Source organism: Cydia pomonella, chromosome 4 (genome assembly GCF_033807575.1).
Source record: "Cydia pomonella isolate Wapato2018A chromosome 4, ilCydPomo1, whole genome shotgun sequence".
Lineage (NCBI taxonomy): Eukaryota > Metazoa > Arthropoda > Insecta > Lepidoptera > Tortricidae > Cydia > Cydia pomonella.
In genome coordinates this window covers 12362806-12381709 of record NC_084706.1, presented here as the reverse complement: position 1 = coordinate 12381709, position 18904 = coordinate 12362806, and the positions used below count along the sequence as shown (strand labels likewise).

Genomic DNA, 18904 nt, shown 5'->3' with positions numbered 1-18904 from the left:
GGTTTATTGTTTTGGTCAGCAAGTCTCACCTAACCTAATCTTTGCTGACCAGCTGATTTTTCTAATGCAAATATTGGCTTACCATTTAATAATTTGCACGTTCTTTGAAATTTGTATTTTATGGAGTATAATGCGTATAAGGCCAATGTAGGTTAATCATGTGTACTTGACATAATGTCACTAGAAGCAAAAGGCGGAAGTGACCATAAACCATATTAATTTCATAACCCATAGAGATTCAGACTGTGCAGGGCTATAACCGCGAAAATCGAAGTTCGTCAATTGCGAGCATTTTCTCTGTCACTCTAATTACGTCTTAGTGAGAGTAAAAGAGAAAGATTCCCGCAATTTGCGAAATTCATTTTTCGCGGTAGGCCCCCTGATAAATCGAAGGTTTAATATAAATTGAAACTTTTTGTCATACACACGATCGATAATTCTAGGCAAATCGGTTTGCACAGATTAATTGCTACGATAAGTATATAGTTACGTGCGTAGCCGGCATTAGGTGCATTTACAATTAAATTTTTGTGTCTATTGTAACGGTATTGATTTGTTCGTTCGACTTAATCGTCAGATTTGTGAATTTCTTTCCGCTGTCCGTGAGCGGAGCTTATCATATCGAGATGTATCGAGTAACCGTATATGTATACATAATATTACTACTCTTTGTACCGTATCCAAACAGTAAAGTAAGTAGGTGAGTATTGTATTCTTTGGTAAGTACCTAGACCGTATCATATCGGAGAACTAAAACTAGACATCTGCGGTCATCCTTTAAAAACTTGTCGATGGTTATGAGTCGTTACTTCATCTTTACATCTAAACAGGCTGACAGTTGACATTGCAAATCACCCGTAAATTAGTAAAAACATGGAACTCTAAAATTTCCGAATAAACCGATAAAATGAAACAAACTATATGGAAAGGGATTTCTGGTCCTCCCCATTGAAATGTCTTCTCGAGGTAACTTTATTCTATTGTCAACCCATAGATATATTTCATATATTTATTATGAACATATTTTTAGTGACGGTCCATAAAATCCTCTGCCAAAATGCATTGAGGTATAGTACCCAACATGCTAGGTATCTGATTTCTTATTTTTCGAAACAATACCTTTAATTCGGGATACCGAAAGCGAAAGCGTGTAAGAAAGCGCTTTTGGCCTGCGTCGATTCTGACCTATATTTATCGGGTTTTATCGTAGTACAAGCTAGGAGGTCACCCTAACCGATATGTTATTGCCTACAGCATTGGCATCATTGGGGCAAGTAGAACAAATCTGGCATACTTTTTTCAAATTAGGCAAGCGGTGGTAATCGAGTTCTATTGACACCTTACCAATGACGCTGTCTTTATACTTATGCTGATGGATCTACAGGGGGAGCTGAGATAACGTTTAAATTTTATTGTTTCAATCACTTCAAGAGTTATATCGGTTGGCATCAAGTCCTTTTATGTTTGCAACCTTTTGACCGCCACAGTCCGCTGTGGCCGTCATCGAAAAGTGTTGCCAAGGACGCCAACGACGGCTACAGTCGACAGCTGTGCGTATTCCTCCGTTCAAAAGGTTAACGCTTTCTTTTGAATAACAAACAATAATAATAAAAACTATATAAAAATAACTTTTTGCTTCTTTGTAGCCGTGTCCGACATCGGATCGAACAATGTGATTTTATAGCGTTATTATAGAGGCCGGAAATGCCGGAATATGTAGGTTACCTAACCTAACACGGGTATGGGTAGGTAAAATTCAGAGCGACGTGTTGCCTCTCTGTCGCACTTGTAAATTCGTACGGAAGTGTGACAGGGAGGCAACACGTTGAACGTGGTTCCCGGTAAGCCCTCGGGTATACGTGTGGCTGCTTCTTACAAGATTTTTATAGGTGCTAATTCACTTGTCTAACAGAGAAAACCTAGTTTATTATTTGACTTGCCTTTTCGTCACGTAAAGCATTATTTATTTACAGATGAAACTCCCGCATGGCTCCCGATAGTCGGCATAGGCATCGCCGTGGTAGCGGCCGGCATACTCTACAAACTGTTCTCTAGTAGAAGTAGCAAACCTAATCCGTTCTGCCTGCAACCCGGCAGCTTACGTATTTCCAAAAAGGAAATGCAAAGACTGGGTTTTACTAGCGACGACAAAATATTACCCCAACGAACATTTAATTTCAAGATTTAGATTTAGAGACCTACAGCCTTGGCAACAATAAATCGTAAAGCAAAGAGTTAATGCTTGCCGTAAACATATGAGTCTGCACCGCCAGTTGTTAGTGCAAGATTGTGTCGTGTGTCGAGTTTTACATAGCTGTTAAGTCAAATGAATTACTTTATTTTATGCAGGGTACAATCAGCATTAAATACATAGTGGCAGCTAAAGTTGCCAAATATAACGACAATATAACCTACCATTATTTCTATGGTAACAAAGATGTTTATTTTTTGGTCACTTTGGTTGTAACTATCTATTTGATGCTGACTGTACACCCAGCTGCAAAAGTGCATACACACTTCATGAATTACTTTCATTTATAAAGTGGGTATGCACTTTTACAGCTCTTTGTAAATATAAATAGGTACTGACCTAATATCGACGGTGAAATTCTTATAATTATATTTTAAACAACAGGGAATCACTTAAAATTCGAACATATGAATGTACTAGCTCTAACATTTTATGATGTACGAATTTTATAAAATTATTTATTTGAATAGTAAGAATTATAACAAATTTCGTTTTTTATGGTACTTAAATACGGCTACCCTTCTCAGGGGGTTGGTAAGGAAGTCGCGCGGTCATGTAGAGGGATATGTCGCAGAGGTTTGAGACTAAAGGACGTCACACACGGCGAAGATACTATAATATTTTATCTTAAGATAAAGTATCGCTCGCTATACAGTTTGTCTGAAACCTTTTTTGTTAAGATGCGAAGATATCATCTTAAGATACGAAATATATCTTAACATATGCTATCTTAAGATACAAAATATATCGTAAGGACCTTATACCAACATTATACAAACGGCGAAGATACTATAATATTACACTATCTTAAGATATAATAATATTTTATATCCAGGCATCTTAAGATCAGATATTGGAGTATCTTTACCGTGTGTGACGCACTTTTTTTATACTCTATAGTCTCCGTAGCTTATGTACGCCCCCCCCCCCACTCGTTGAGCTCTGGCAACCTTACTCACCGGCAGGAACACAATATTATGAGTAGGGTCTAGTGTTAGTTGGCTGCTGTTTTCTGTAAGGTGGAGGTACTTCCCCAGTTGGGCTCTGCTCTAGATCTGGAATGACATCCGCTGTGCTGTGCTCTACCACACAAAGCGAGATGACATTCACAATGCCCATACCTCTCTTTTGGACGTAGTTGGCTATGCGTAGTTGGGTTTGGCTGTTGCCTGGAGTGGTCATTTCTCCATACAAACGTACTCGACTGTTTCCTCCGTTGTTTTTGAAGCTAGAGCGATTATTGCTTTAACACAGATTATTGTTATTAATATCAGTGTCGGACTGTTTTGCTTTTTTTGATATTTTTGTTTTTTAAGACGCTAGTGCACTTCAAATATTCGCAAAAACGGCCTAATTTACTAAGCCGCAAAGAGATTGCCGCATGGTAATTAGCCTAAAACAAACAGTCCGACACAGATGAAAGTTTTGGAGGAGGAAACGGTCGAGTGGGAACGCAGGATTTTTCGCCTTACCTGACGTTGTCCTTATCGCACTAGTTTTAGGAGCCACTTCCATTAGCGTCTTAAATACTTAAATCTCGGCTCCCGTATCCTCTTAAAACTAGTTTATTAATTATTAATAAGTACTTAATCCAAACTTCGTGCAGCGAAGCCTTCAGCTAGTTCATAGATGGCCATAATAAATGCTTACCAACCGCCTCAGTTAACCCTTTTCCAGGCCGCACAAATCTACAAGGTTTTCCCAAAAAACCTTAATATATTCCAATTAATCCAGCTTTGATGATTCATTTGAAGACAACTAACATTTCCTGAAAGTGTAATCTAATTTGAACCTTAAATCTGAAAGCTAAAGTTGAAATTCTATTAGCGCGTATGAGGTCGATAAATCGTACTATGCCTGGAAAAAGGTTAATCAGTAGACCTATAGCAGCCGACTCCTAATGTGTTATAACTCGCAAATAAGTAGAAAATAAAACAATTTTGAAATTCATACATGATAATGTATTTGGAACATCGTATCTTACCATAATAATTATATTATAAATTAGCTGACGAACTTCACTGATACAAAATATATTATTATTAATTACAAGTTCCTAGGTAATAACTACCCGCGCGGTCTTAAACTGTTTGTTATTATAGCGTCGCCGCCGAAACCATGTGAATTTATGGGTCATATAAGCAACAAAGAAGCGGCAGATAGGTAAGTAATACATAACGGGATAAATGTGACACAACGGACATTGCAACTTGCTGAGGCACATTTTATTTCACTCAACGCCGTGTGGTTTTCTTCACTTTTGTCTCCTAATATTAATTAATTTCGAAAATATGCCAAGGGTCGAGATAATCACAATAAAGCTTAACCTTTTGACCGCCAAAGACGTCATATGACGCGCGCGGCTACAGCCCAATATCAACCGTCATGCGTACCAACAAGGTTCACGATTTCGCGCCGCGTACGATAGGCATGGCGTTCAAAAGGTTAAAGGTTGCATTCAAACTGCGACCGTAACAGCGTTGCAGCAGCGAAGATCGGGCGATTAAGTGCAGTTTTCTATACAGCAGGGGTGGCTAACTTGATTAGACCCAAGATCTCCTGTTTACTAACGAAACCTTGTGCGATCTACCAATTTCGTCGTTTGGTGTTCTTGACCCACATGTACCTACTTTAAAACCATATAAAATAAAATTATTCATTTTTGTTATGGAATCCCCTTCCCCCCCCCCCCCCCCCCAAGTTGAGAAAATCTAAGTGTTGTTTTGAGTTTATAAACACTAGAAGTAATTTTGTAATTTAGTGTGTAGTTTTGAACAATACAGCTGTCTTAATGTAAAAAAAAAAACTTTCGAGTACAGTTACATCTGGGGTAGGTCTTAGACTTATGGATATAAGTCATAAGGGTTAATTCATAACTGTCTAAAAAATAAACTTACGTTACTCCAAACATTACTCTCATCTCGTCCAAAAACCTTTCAAATATCAAAAATCTTTATTTTGCACCTTTCAGTATAAATACATCTTATAACTGCCATCAAATTCAAGATAAAGAAAGGCATCTATCAAAATTTGATGGCGTTGACTCGATTAAAACATTATACATGAAAATGTATTTTTTGAATTCATATGATTAACAAACTATAACCGTAGGTAATACAAATAACATAATAACATATTATGTTTCGTACGACGATTTTGTTATAATTTATAAAAGTGTAATAATTGGAATGATTTGTAAAAAAATTATGGCAGTCACCGCTGGCACGTTATAACTTAATTATAAATTTACCTACACAAAATTGCCCCCACTATGCCTTTTTTGCTCCACGACGCATATAAGCCGCAACAGCCATTGAAAACCCAGTTTGAATTTGGAATTTACTAGCGACCCGCCCCGGCTTCGCACGGGTTACACAAAACCTTAATAAACCATAAACCTTACTATTGATAACTGAAAACCGCATGAAAATCCGTTCAGTAGTTTTTGAGTTTATCGCGAACATACAAACAAACGCGGCTGGGGACTTTTTTTATAAGGTGTAGTGATGGCGCGGGGAAACGAAAACAATTGAATGATTTTTTCCAATGTTATGCAAGGTGGGCAGTTAATATGATTTTTGGATGTGGCGTGATGTCGTGTGTGAAGTGTAAACAGCTGGACATTTTGACGGTATACGGTTAATTTCTATCGCACAGCGGATTTTTTTAATAGCGTGTAATAGTTAACTGACGACTAGCGGTTGTACAAATTCGAACTCCTCCTTCTTCTTCCTCGCGTTGTCCCGGCATTTTGCCAAGGCTCATGGTAGCCTGGGGTCCGCTTGACAACTAATCCCAAGATTTGGCGTAGGCACTAGTTTTTACGAAAGCGACTGCCATCTGACCTTCCAACCCAGAGGGTAAACTAGGCCTTGTTGGGATTAGTCCGGTCCGAACTATGTTTGATTTATTGATAATAAAATAAAATAAATAAAACTATGCTTGAAGGTAATACTTACGCCAGGTACAGTCAGCGTCAAATACTTTGTAGCAACCAAAGTAGCCAAATAGTTCGGTACACCATATATTTAGTATGGTGTACCGAACTATTTGGCCACTTTGACTGCTACGAAGTATTTGACGCTGACTGTACAGACATATGGCTATCCGGGCGAATAGAGGCAGGCGCATGTTAAGTACTTACACTGGGGTCTCGCCGCCATTCGGCAACACATGCCTCACTGCTTCCAAGGCGCTCAAGGCCGAACTAAACGTCTTATATAAATATAAGTAAGATAGAGAAAAGAGAGGAGGGAGAGAGGTTGAGAATGTTAAAAATGTGTAGATATTATCTTACTGCTCATGTTTGTACCTACTCGCGCGGCTTGGCGCTCCCTCGAGCCCATTTGCTTTGGCCACAGTTGGCCATATGTCTGTACCCTGCATAAAAAAGCGGCGACGCTAAGTACCTACTTAACTCTAATGTAGTTACAGGTGACTATGGTATTACTATCTGTCTCCCGCGCTTTGGGCCGCTGGCTGCTATCTCCTTCATGCCGCATCCCGTATTTTGTAGTTTCTATAAGCACATATGCATTATTAACACATGACAGAAAGTACCAATTTTACCTCTAAATTGTATCTCGATTTTTGCAATGTTGGTCGAGATCTCCATTATTATTTTCGAGGTTTCAAACGAGGTTAAACTATTGATGCGAGTGAATTATTTTGTTCTACGGTGTATATAATTAATTACAAAACATTATTTGTATAGTTTAAATTTAAATAAAAGTTGATTTTTTTGTAAATTTTAAATTTTGTAAATTTGGCTGAAAACTAAACGATGTACAAATTAAGGAAATATTAAAAAAGTCATATTTTTTGCTTATTTTGTAGCGAAGTATCGATTCCTCAATAGAATATAGTCGTCTTAAATGTATAAAGATTGATGCTCTCTTATGACTGCGTAGGACGGACACGCCGTACGGGATTTGTTTTAGTGCCTATGTGTGCACCACACTACATACCACTAAATATCTGTCGTATACGCATCAATGTGTGCAAGTTTCTTATGGCAGTCAGTTGAAAATACTATGGCGTAACCCTGACAATGTGGTTCAAATCGCACAATACACCAGATTTTTTACCGTCATTGTGTTGCTAGTCCAACAGAGATTCAATTAATCTGCTGTTGATGAGATGATTCCTTTCAGGGCAGACTGGAGCTTGTCATTCAATACGAAATATGTACTATTAGTTATTCCATGTGAATAGCATGACGAGTACACTCACATGGGTAATTTTTCGTTATTTCCTGGCCTGCAGCGCGCTGGACAGCCAGTCCATGGCCTGGTCGAGCCCCTCGCCGCGCACGGCCGACGTCTTGAAGATCTGGAACGTGCGGTCGCGCAGCGCGTCAAGCCCCAGCGCCTGGTGCACCTCCGCCACTGTCAGGCAGCCCGCCATGTCTTGCTTATTCGCTAACACCACTAGTATTGCATTAGCTAGTTCTTCTTCCTGAAATATTTGTACAATATTGAATTGCTGTGACTTAAGTCAATAGTGGACAATCGCTTCTCTATATCTAGTTGGTTACTAAATTCTGTTACTCGATTTGTAACCTCTTTATTTCCGTTAAAACAAATGCTACCGAAAAAATAAAAAATGACATAATCTGGTGGATTTCTGAGCTATAGTTATATACCACACATAACGCTTATCTCGTCGTATCTATAATGAATTGGGGCCTAAAAGAGAATCCTATCGCAGTAATTGCGTTGCACAAATGTGGGCACCCGCCAAACATGATTTTGAAGTTGCTTGAAAACCTAAAAATCAACAAAAAATTTGTTTATCGCACAATTAATAGATACAATAGTACTCAGAGCTTCGATGGCCGCAAGAGGTCTGGAAGACCACGCACCGTTCGGACCCCAGCTCTAATAAAGGCAGTGAAGGCGAGAATTGCAAGAAACTTCGTCCGGAAGCAAAAGTTGTTGGCAATACAGATGTCTGTGAAGAGAAGCTCCCTAAAAAAAGTTATCAATGAAGACCTTGGACTACACGCTTATAGCAGACAAAAAGGTAATTTGCTTAATGGACGATTAAAGACTATGAGGCTAGAGAGAAGTCGCGTGCTATTTAAGCGGTACGCACAAAATGGCCACCGAAAAATACTATTTACAAATGAAAAAAAAATTACCATTGAAGAATGTTGTAACCGCCAGAATGACAGAGTGTATGCAAAAAACAGTCAAGAGGCGATTGCGGCTGTTCCGAGAGTGCAACGAGGCCATCATCCCTCTTATGTGATGATTTGGCTGGGTGTGTCATACTCAGGGCTAACACAGGTTCATTTCTGTGAAAAAGGTGTGAAAACTGGGGCCAAAGTTTACCAGGAAACCATTCTCGAACCAATAGTGAAGCCCTTAAGCCACACCCTATTTCAAAACCAGCCATAGGTCTTTCAATGGATCCTGGATTATGCCATATGGCAGGTTATTGAGGAGAAAGCCTGTGCTAAACCCCACAAAAATCTTGACTCCCTCAAGCGGGCCATAGTTAAGACAGTGACGGAATTAGACATGACAATCGTGCGTGCCGCTATTGATGACTGGCCTCGTCGTTTGAGGGCCTGTGTCAAGGCCAGAGGAGGCCATTTTGAATGATATTGTCAGATGTAATTCCTGATTTTGTGTACTTCATTTTAATATATAGGTTATTCAACTTTCGTTCGTATATTTTATGTAGATAAAGATTATTGCAGTAACAGAATTTAGTAACCAACTAGGTACAAACATATACATAACATCCCATTTTCCTCACTGGATATTGACATTATGGAAAATATTTTTCCACAGTTTATTATACATATATTCACCATAGCTACGCCCCTTTATTTGACTTCTTTCGATTTTTGATTATCAGAGGGGCAGATGCGAAATGGGTCGATCAACTTTTTTATGTCATCTCGTGTCCCAACAAAATAAAAAAACCCGGTCAAGTGCGAGTTCGATATACTCGCGCGCCGAGGGTTCTGTACAAACTTTGCATTATCTCGTGTAACTATAAAGGCGGAAGACTTGTACAGAAGTACCTATACTAAGTATAATTTTCAGGTATGTTATAATGAATCAACCACAAAGTCATTTTAACTAGAATTTAAAAACAAACAGACTTCTTTCAATTTATCGATTTTTCTTGGTGACCCAGGAGAAGAATTTAGACTCCCATACAAAAAGAGCATGTACCAATCGCATATTGGCTTCGGTTTTTACTTAACAGTATAAAAATATATTCTACCATATATCATATTAGCGCTTATTTAAAAATTTATTTACATTTAAATTACCAGTTCAAAGCTAAAAGTCCGCTTACATAAATGTATTTATTAAAAAATATATTTGTTAGTATGTCCCAAAACAATGGCTAATTTTTAAGTCTCCTGGCTTACCAAACAGTACAATTGCAACGAAAGCAAGGATGCAACGCGGTATCGCTAACCTAATAGGCAGTCGATCTAAGGATCACGTGAAAATCTCCTGCATTGTGGTTACTTTCTTAATCGCCGACCATTTCGTCCGGGGTACAAAGAGGTAGGATGTATTAATTGTCGGTCCACTAACTTACCGTTGATATTCCGAACGTAATGTAGTCGTTTATACTAGTTTGAAGCTAAATAGATCTATCTTGGGTCTAATATGTCATAGCAACTTAGTTTATTGAAATATTTTTGTGATAGTACAAAAAATGGTTATTTTTTTCATTAAATGTCTTCTGGGTCACCGTTCTCCTGAGTCACTTTTCTGGTGACCCAACAGAGACATTTACGGTGACTCAGGAGACGTTATTATAGCAATTATTAATTTTGTTATAGAAAATGATATGAAGCTGTTGATATATCACTTTGCTGATGAGTGGAAGTGGACTTGAAATTTAATTTCTTGTTTTCTGCCTTGATATTTTGCGATAATAATTTGATATGCTGTAGTGCACTCCCAACGTTAATAAAGACGTGGTGATGTAATCCTGTTATCCCTAATGAGGGAACGTAACTTTAAAAAAAAGCTTTGGTCCACTTTGAGTTTAAAACGATGAAAAAATTTGTAAGTTCTAGGTCAAATATACAAATAAGAATTTAAAAAAAATCTCATTGTCATAAAAAAGTTGATCGGCCCAAATACAAATTGTTATAATGTTCATACGTCAAATTGCGTAATAGTAAATTACGATACAAGTGTGAAAAACTAGAAAAGTAGCAATAAATTAAAACACGACCGAAGGGAGTACAAATTTTTGTACATATTCCGAAAATCTATTTTGAACTTTTATTATATAACTAAGGGTTCCAAATTCAAAAAACAAATTATTGGTTCTGGGTCTCAGGAGGTTAAATTTTTGCCAATACTGCCAATTATCGTACTAGTACGGTAAAGCAGCACCATATGTACTGTAAAATGAATTATATTGTACTTACTCTTAACATATGAACCAATTCGTCTTTTGATATCCCTATTCTGTCTCTGTCGGCAGAGTCTACAACATAAATTATAGCATCTGTATTGCCATAATAACATCGCCAGTAGGGCCTGAAACAAAAACATACAAGTTAATTATCTTAATAATTATGGAATTAATTATAGTGAAGTTGAGATAAGACCAACTTTTTTGAAGTTATATTTAGCGAGTCATTTTCTAAATAGTTTTGTAGGATTTAAATTCACCAAATTATAATATAAAGTAGTTACTTGTTAGCCCATTAGTTAATAGAATTTGTTATAAGATTTTACAATACAATTTTTAAAAATACAATTGTCTACTATAATAAATTAGTGAATAAGTCTGTATATATACCTACTGATCTTAAATAAATAATTTTCATTTTCATAATTGTAATTTTGTATCTTACCTATTATTTCCAATCAAAGCTTTACATCTAAATCCATGTTTTCCAGAAAAGACGATATTCGTCGCAAAGTAGTCCATCATTCGGACTTTTTTGTTGATTTTTGAACAAATACTTGGTTTCGTTAGTTTGCTTGAGGCTCTCAATGATAGTGCCACTCATGACAAGCCAAGTAGTCAGTCAAAAATCAACAAGTCCGACTACACTTTGAGATGAAGATTGTCTTATAGAAAAGTACAACATTTTTTTCTAGATTACATGGGTTTAGATATAAAGCTTTGATTGGAAATAATAGGCAAGATACAAAATTAAAATTATAGTACACAATTGTATTTCTTCCGTAGGGTTTTACGTTTTTATAAGAATTTCGGCGAGTCAGTAAAAATAACGATTTTCACGATATTTTTTCACGATATATGAGGCTTTCCTGTTCCCTAAAAAAGAGAACATATAAAGAAAAAGCTGAGATTAAATAGCTCCGGTTTGTCTATGAATAGAGCTGCAGTCATTGCAGAGTGTGATGATCCATCATTCAGGCTTGAGTGTTGAATTTTGACCAACTACTTAGTCTGGTGATAGTGTCCCGACAACAAACCATGACGGTCTATAACCTATTTTTATAAATAAATTACTCAAGTTAGGCCAGTATAAATAGAATGCCAACTACTACTGTATATTCTTATTATATCCTCATAAGTCCCAGGTGCCTTTTAATCAAACAAAACAAAATATATATATAACAACAAAATGGCGTTCATGATTGAGTCCTGGGTATTGCTCAAAGAGTAAAGTAAGTATATATATTGCTAGAACTGCTAGAAGAAAAAGTACTAAAGAAACTTTTTTTTGCACTAAGTCAACTAATTCATACTTTTGTTCTTTTCAAAGAACTCTTGTGCTTAGTGTGTAATAATTATAGGTAAACAATAACCGGCCAAGAGCATGTCGGGCCACGCTCAGTGTAGGGTTCCGTAGTTACTCTCCCGTCACAATAAGCTAAACTGGAGCTTAAAGTGTAGTAAATGGTACCTTTCACCCGAGTTAAACAAATAGGCAAATTTGCATAATCAGTACCTAATTAAAGTAAGTCTTTTTACTATGAAGGGAAAACTTTTTGCGATAACTCAAAAACAGCTAAACTGATCATGTCCGCTATAGTTTTCATTTAATGTATTTCTTAAGCTCTACTTCCACGATTTTTTTCATATTTTTTGGACCTATGGTTCAAAAGTTAGAGGGGGGGGGACACATTTTTTTTTTCTTTCGGAGCGATTATCTCCGAATATATTCACTTTATCAAAAAATGTTTCTTGAAAACCCCTATTAGTTTTGAAAGACCTTTCCAACGATACCCCACACTCTAGGGTTGAAGCGAAAAAAAAAATTCACCCCCACTTTACGTGTAGGGGAGGTACCCAAAAAAAAATTAAATTTTTAGATTTTATTGTACGACTTTGTCGGCTTTATTGATTTATATATCCATGCCAAATTTCAGCTTTCTAGCACTAACGACCACGGAGCAAAGCCTCGGACAGACAGACAGACAGACAGACAGACAGACAGACGGACATGGCGAAACTATAAGGGTTCCGTTTTATGCCATTTGGCTACGGAACCCTAAAAAGGGTCATTGTTTATTTGGTTTTATTTTCTTTTCTAAATCACGAAATAACAAAAGAAAGTCTAATTGGAAAAATTAACATAAACATCATATCATATACAATGGTAAAAGGTTGCCTGATGGTTACTGGTATCAGCCTCATTTTCCAAGTCAGAAGAATATTTATTTTCTGAGCAAGATGAGCCATCATCAATATGGTCAACGCTACGTTGACCAGAAACTCAATATATCTCTTTCAGGGCCTTGATAAATCGGATCTTCATCATCCTCTGTGTCTTCTATTTTAGATTCATCAAGAAGCTGATCTATGTCCACGTCGTATACCGCTAAAACAAAATACTATTTATTACAACACTGCTTAGTTCAGAATCCAAATAACTTTAAAATACCCTAGAAATCAACTTTGAACACCTGAACTGTGAGAAAACGATATAGTTGAATCCAAACCACCAAAAGTGATTTTTAAAGAACAAAGACTGTAGTAAAAAATATACTTTATATTAACCAAACAGGCTTTTAAAAGAACAAATTTTAACAAGGTAATTAGAATCATCCTTTACGCCGCTTGTTTGTCAAAAATAATAAATTACAGGTATATATTCTACATTTATTAGAAAAAAACACACACTTTAATACAAAGAAATACCAATATTTCTATTAAGTATTAATAGATTAACTTACGTTGTTTCCTGCTGCCAATGTCACATGTTGCTGGCCACTGAGTACAAATATGGCGACCATCCTTTGTTTCATTCAATGTGTTAAACAGGGACAAATATATAGACACTAACCCCCTTATTCATAAACGTGTACTAAAGTTATGATGCCGCTGATCATTGTTTGTCCCTTTCCAATGTGTTGGTATGATGGAAAGGGACAAATGATGATCAGCCGCAAACTTTAGTACACATTTATGAATAAGGGGGTAAGATAATGCTGTTTCAGTCTAAAATATTGCAGTAAATTAAAAAAAAGATTTAGTTCATTTAATAGGTACTTCGGTCATAACAATATTTGTAATTTTTATATCGTCAGGACTTAACAATACTTGCCATTTTGTCATATTTAATGCTAGTTTGGTCTTTCTTACAAGTAATATTTTAAAAGCCCGGGTCTTAGGAGGACATTCTTAAGATCATAACAATTTTAGTTACATATAGAACATTTATTTGCATGTTTCTCATTACCTGACTGTATGGTACAATTAAACAAACTGATTGGTGGGTCACCATAGAACATTTATCATGTATTGCCAATGGCATAGTTGCAAATTGTTTGATAGCATCAGCCACCTGAGTGTATGGACTTATATTTTAATTAAGTTTATAATCAAACATGATGATAAAATTGTATTAGTCTTTGTTGCAGATTGAGAGAAATTAATTATCATATTTAGATTTTATACTATTAAGGTAATATAACGAGTGAAATATATACGTTTAAAACTTACAAACAATTCTATTTGGGGTTCAGTAAAAATATAAATCAAACATAACCTAATCATTGAATGTCATAGTCCTTTCAGTCCTTACCTAATACTGGTCTGTCCTCCGAGATCCCACACTTGGAACTTGAGGTTTTTGTATGTGACCTGTTCTACATTAAACCCGATGGTGGGAATAGTAGTGACCACCTCACCCACTTGCAATTTGTATAGTATTGTTGTCTTCCCGGCGCCGTCCAGTCCGAGGATCAAAATACGCATTTCTCGTGCCCCTAGCAACCCTCTGAAGTAACTAAATAAGCCACCTGAAAATTACATTTACACTTATTAAACATCACCGGCTGTATACGAAATAATATTCATTTTTACGACAACAAGATTACTTACCCATTTTGTCTGATAAGGTTCACTAGTCTATATAATTCATTTAGCGGACGTAGCGAACTTATTCACATAAACAAATGAGTGCCCTCAGAATTATTTAAAGTACTATTTACAAGTTTAATTTATTTCATTTAACTAGTTAAAGTAATAATTTAGAGAACATTTTATTGGAAATCGTCGTTTGACGTGTAACAACCACGGTTTTGTTGCCAGATCAAAATAATATACGTCAAAATCTGTAAAGGGCTCCACAGAACTTTGCGATTTACCCCGGCCTATACATACGGTTTCCTTCCGTGCGGAATGACATGTGCAAGCAAGACAGCACTATGAATGTCATATATTGTAGGATCACATATCACATAGATGTGCTATACGCGTGCGCCCGTGAGGGACAAAACATACGCAATGCGCAAAATTAAAAACACATTTTAACATTCCTGACAACATACCAACAACAACCTATTTGGTCGGGTTATTTGAATGAGGAAGAGGTCTGTGGGTTATTTGTTGCTCACCATAAACCATTGAAACCAGGTTATTTGTTGCCCACCATAAATCATTGAAACCATTGAAATTTACGGTCGGGAATAAAAAAAAGAGACTGACAAGGACAAACAATCATACTGCTTTCTTTGCTACTCCTACTGAAAGTTCCATAAGAGCATCTCGTTCGGTCATCTGCTGGCTCTACCATTTCATCTATATACTTATTACGTAGTGATTATATGCTCTTTGCTCTAGTCCTCTGTGGAATGTGTATAGCGACGTCCCCTTCACATATGTCATTCTGTCAAAATTCGGTTATCTGTTTATATTAGTTATTATAGTTGAAATGTGGCTACGCTATACGGTGACAGCTGGCTTACACTCCATTTTCAGGAATATTATATCTATGGTAGGTACAACAGAGTGCAATGGAGCGAGAAGTTAGGATGAGACAATATATCGCAGTCCATATCGGAAGCGAAATTGTGAACTAACGTGACCTACCTTATTTAGACTATTGGTTTCACCCGATTTTCAACCGTTTAAAGCCCCAGTACACAATGGCCCATGATGGTCCACGACAAGCCATCGCCATTGTACCCAGTACACAAGGGGCATGTTAGGTCAATTTCAACAGTACTAGTTTTTTGTGTCATTCCGGTGTAATTCTTTATTTACGTTTCTTCGATGTTTCTTTTAATGTCAATCGACACCTCAGACTGTTCTTTGATAAGCCTCTTACAGAGCACTTGATATCTTAAGCCTCTTGAGAATTATCGGAGATTAAAAAAAACTGACTCTCAAAGTGCGCAAGAGGCGGGAGGAGGTGAGGGGGGGGGGGGCGTACGAAGTCAAACTTGGCCAATAAACGTCGATGAAATTTGTCCGCGGTAATAAGGATTATTTCGCCGGACAAATTTCTTTACGCATAATAAGGGGGTTTATTAAAGAGTTAGTAAGCAAGTAATATTTTAAAGGGTTCTTTATTGATATTGATATGGTATTATAATGAACTAAAAACTAATTTGATATCTTGTATAGTTTTAGAGTTATGCGGCATTAAACAAGAATAACTGGGTTCCGGACAACCCACCTGAATGAAAATTGGGCCTTTATTTTTTTTTTTCAAATGATTAAATTATTTAATATTTTATTATTAGTTCTTGCCCGAGGTCGATAGCCAAGAGATGTTTAAAAAAAAATAGTATATGACTATTTTGACTTTCTGCACCAGCGTTTTCAGTCTTGCCATCAAATTTTATTGCTTGGGATATTCACCCTGGTATACAATGACGGACGATTGGAATTCGTGGCGCGCAATCGGAAAGTTGTCGATCTTGGTGGCATAGCGTGGGTGTTCACACAGTCGCCCATTGTTTAGGTTGTAACCACAAACTACTAAGATGATACTACCACAAATACTAAGAATATTAGTACGGTGTACCTATTCCGTAAAACGAGGCCCAATATCGGGAAGTGTGGATGTAATTGGCGCTTTACGATCGTGGCCGACGTCGGCACCAGGGGGAGACACTTAGAAATGTAGTTAAATATAAGTAAAGATAACGGCGATTTCTATTAATGGGATCCGATAACCTACTTTTGCGTAAAGTTGACTACCGATTATGCAAACTACATCACCAGATGTCACTATAAAATTGGTACAATTTAAAGGCATGAATAGGGTTGTTTCCAATTTTTTGAAACGCTTGTATTACGTTCTACCTATATTAACTAAAAGTTGCCCTAAAATTCAACTTTTATACTAAAAACGGCTTTAAATATGTTAAATTAACAAAATATATTTTGACAGATGCTTTCGCGCCCAAAACGCTCTTTGAAAATTGTGTGACGTCACAGTTTACGGTTTGACACATAACTACATACACACGTAGAAGATACGAACTGTCAACTGACATTTGTCATTTGTTGTTTATCGCCTAACTGTCAACAGTGTCATTCCGAGAGTTGTGACGTCATCAGAATCTTCAAAGACGTTTCGAGTTTGGTCACGTGACGTGTGCCAAAAGATATTTTAAATTCAATATTTACAAAAATATGGTCATTACAGGTCCCCTAATAGTACATTACGATACAAGTGCGAAAAATAGGAAATTCGAAACGAGTGGCGATAAATTAAAACACGACCGAAGGGAGTGTTTTAAATCGACACGAGTTGCGAATTACCTATTCGCACATGTATCGTACAACGTTTTACAGTACATATGGCCCTTTAAATGTTCGACACAGTAACGTAATATGCTACTTCTCGCACTAGTGCTATAAAGTAGCCCCATATGTACTGTAAAAGTAGTTTAACATGTTCTTATAATCCAAAAGAATTTATTGGGATACAATTCTGCCCTAAGATTTGTAGATGGAAACAACCCTATTGTTTACGGAGCTAGAGAGCGAGACGTAATTACCAGGAATTCTTCTAATGTGCACTTTACCTGTTCTTACTTTACCTCCGGAATATCTTGAATTGAATTCAGTTGGATGTTAAGGTCAAAGCAGAAATGCTCAGTTGAGAACTACCTAGGCAAGTCAGTTATGCGCACATGAAAGAGTTCTAAGTCAGACTGAGACAACAACAAGTCACAGAAGACGAAGCTCAACAATTCAAGTACTTACAACACCTAGTCTATTACTATCTTGTATACTTACCAAATTAAAAGCAATAAACATATAAAGCCCGACCAGAAATATATGATCATTGTCAAGAGGGCGCTGTTATTTTCATGTATAGGGCGACGGTTCAGTTTAGTATGAAAAATTTAGTTGCAATGAAATTCCGCATTATGGCGCGTGATAATATATTACTGGTCAGGCTTTATTTGCTTTACTGTAAAGTATGTCTTTTTTTGGATTCCATTCTTTTAAGACTTTTCTACATAATATTAGGTCTACTTGGGCGACTTACAAGTTAATATTTTGTTTGATATCTTGTAAACAAAAAAAAAAACTATGAAAGTTACAAGAAATTAAACAAAAAATTAACTTGTAAACCGCCCAAGTTAACCTAATATTATGTAGTACGAAAGTACCTACACATACGGATGCATATGTAGGTGTGCACACACACACACCTCACACACATCCATAGCTAGTGTCGGATACAAAAGAGAGCGCTTCGAAATTAGTTTCCTTAAGTGGGCTCTTTTTTCCTATATAGGTACTAACCACAGAACATAAAAATTGTTTTTTTGTTTTTTTTTTGTTCCGTGGTACTTTACTCTTTGCTATAACCGCGAAAATCGAAGTTCATCAATTGCGTGCATTTTTCTCTGTCACACTAATTATGTCTTAGTAAGAGAAAGATCCCCGCAATTTGCGATTTTCTCTGTAGCCCCCTGTTTTCTTAGTCAATTTTAGGGTTCCGTAGTCAACTAGGAACCCTTATAATGTCGTTATAACGTCGTGTCCAATGCGCGCATCGACATAGACGCATTGTTGATTAATTAATTGCGAAATTAGCGCGGCTCGGCCGCAGTTAGCGAAGTGACGCGATGAGTGCCTTCGAGCAGAGTGGACCTATCGTGAACGAGCTCCTCGCCTTTCTTCAACGGAAGCTGCTGCTGGAAGGAGTGATGGACACGGTGTCTGCTGTCCAGATCTGTTCGTCAAGTTTTTCCGTCGAAGATATCTGTGCAGCAAAGAAGGTGCTGCACCAGTCCCTCGGGATCGCCGGCACATTTGTACCTCACCGGAGAGGAGATGAAATCGGGAAGAAGACCCTTTAGGACATCATAAAAGTTCTAAGGGAGAATGAAGACCGGATTCCGGAGTTTATGACGACGGGTGCCTCCAGCCTATCATCCTATATTCCAGATCATGTTGACGCTAGCTGCTTGTTGAAGGAAATCGTGG

At 37.1% G+C, this 18904-nt stretch overlaps 1 protein-coding gene and 1 long non-coding RNA gene across 2 annotated transcripts; one reads left to right on the top strand and one right to left on the bottom strand.

The window, feature by feature from the left end:
* Positions 1 to 609: 609 nt before the first annotated feature.
* Positions 610 to 4291, top strand: LOC133517097 (uncharacterized). The gene is made up of 2 exons (XR_009799328.1): positions 610 to 966; positions 1974 to 4291. It is a non-coding gene; the product is annotated as an uncharacterized LOC133517097 (long non-coding RNA).
* A 2018-nt stretch (positions 4292 to 6309) lies between these two features.
* Positions 6310 to 14750, bottom strand: LOC133517096 (ADP-ribosylation factor-like protein 1). Its single transcript, XM_061850239.1, has 5 exons — positions 14549 to 14750; positions 14250 to 14466; positions 10668 to 10779; positions 7484 to 7708; positions 6310 to 6770 (listed from the first exon to the last, which is right to left on the bottom strand). The coding sequence occupies exons 1-4, from the start codon at positions 14550 to 14552 to the stop codon at positions 7499 to 7501; spliced, it is 543 nt and encodes a 180-aa protein (XP_061706223.1). The 5' UTR covers positions 14553 to 14750; the 3' UTR covers positions 6310 to 6770; positions 7484 to 7498.
* Between the last annotated feature and the right edge of the window lie 4154 nt (positions 14751 to 18904).

Coding starts and splice junctions, on each gene's coding strand:
- LOC133517096 (XM_061850239.1), bottom strand. Junction 10,780..14,249: donor GGAGGACAGACCAGTATTAG/GTAAGGACTGAA, acceptor TTTTTGTTTCAG/GCCCTACTGGCGATGTTATT. Junction 7,709..10,667: donor AATTGGTTCATATGTTAAGA/GTAAGTACAATA, acceptor CAAATATTTCAG/GAAGAAGAACTAGCTAATGC.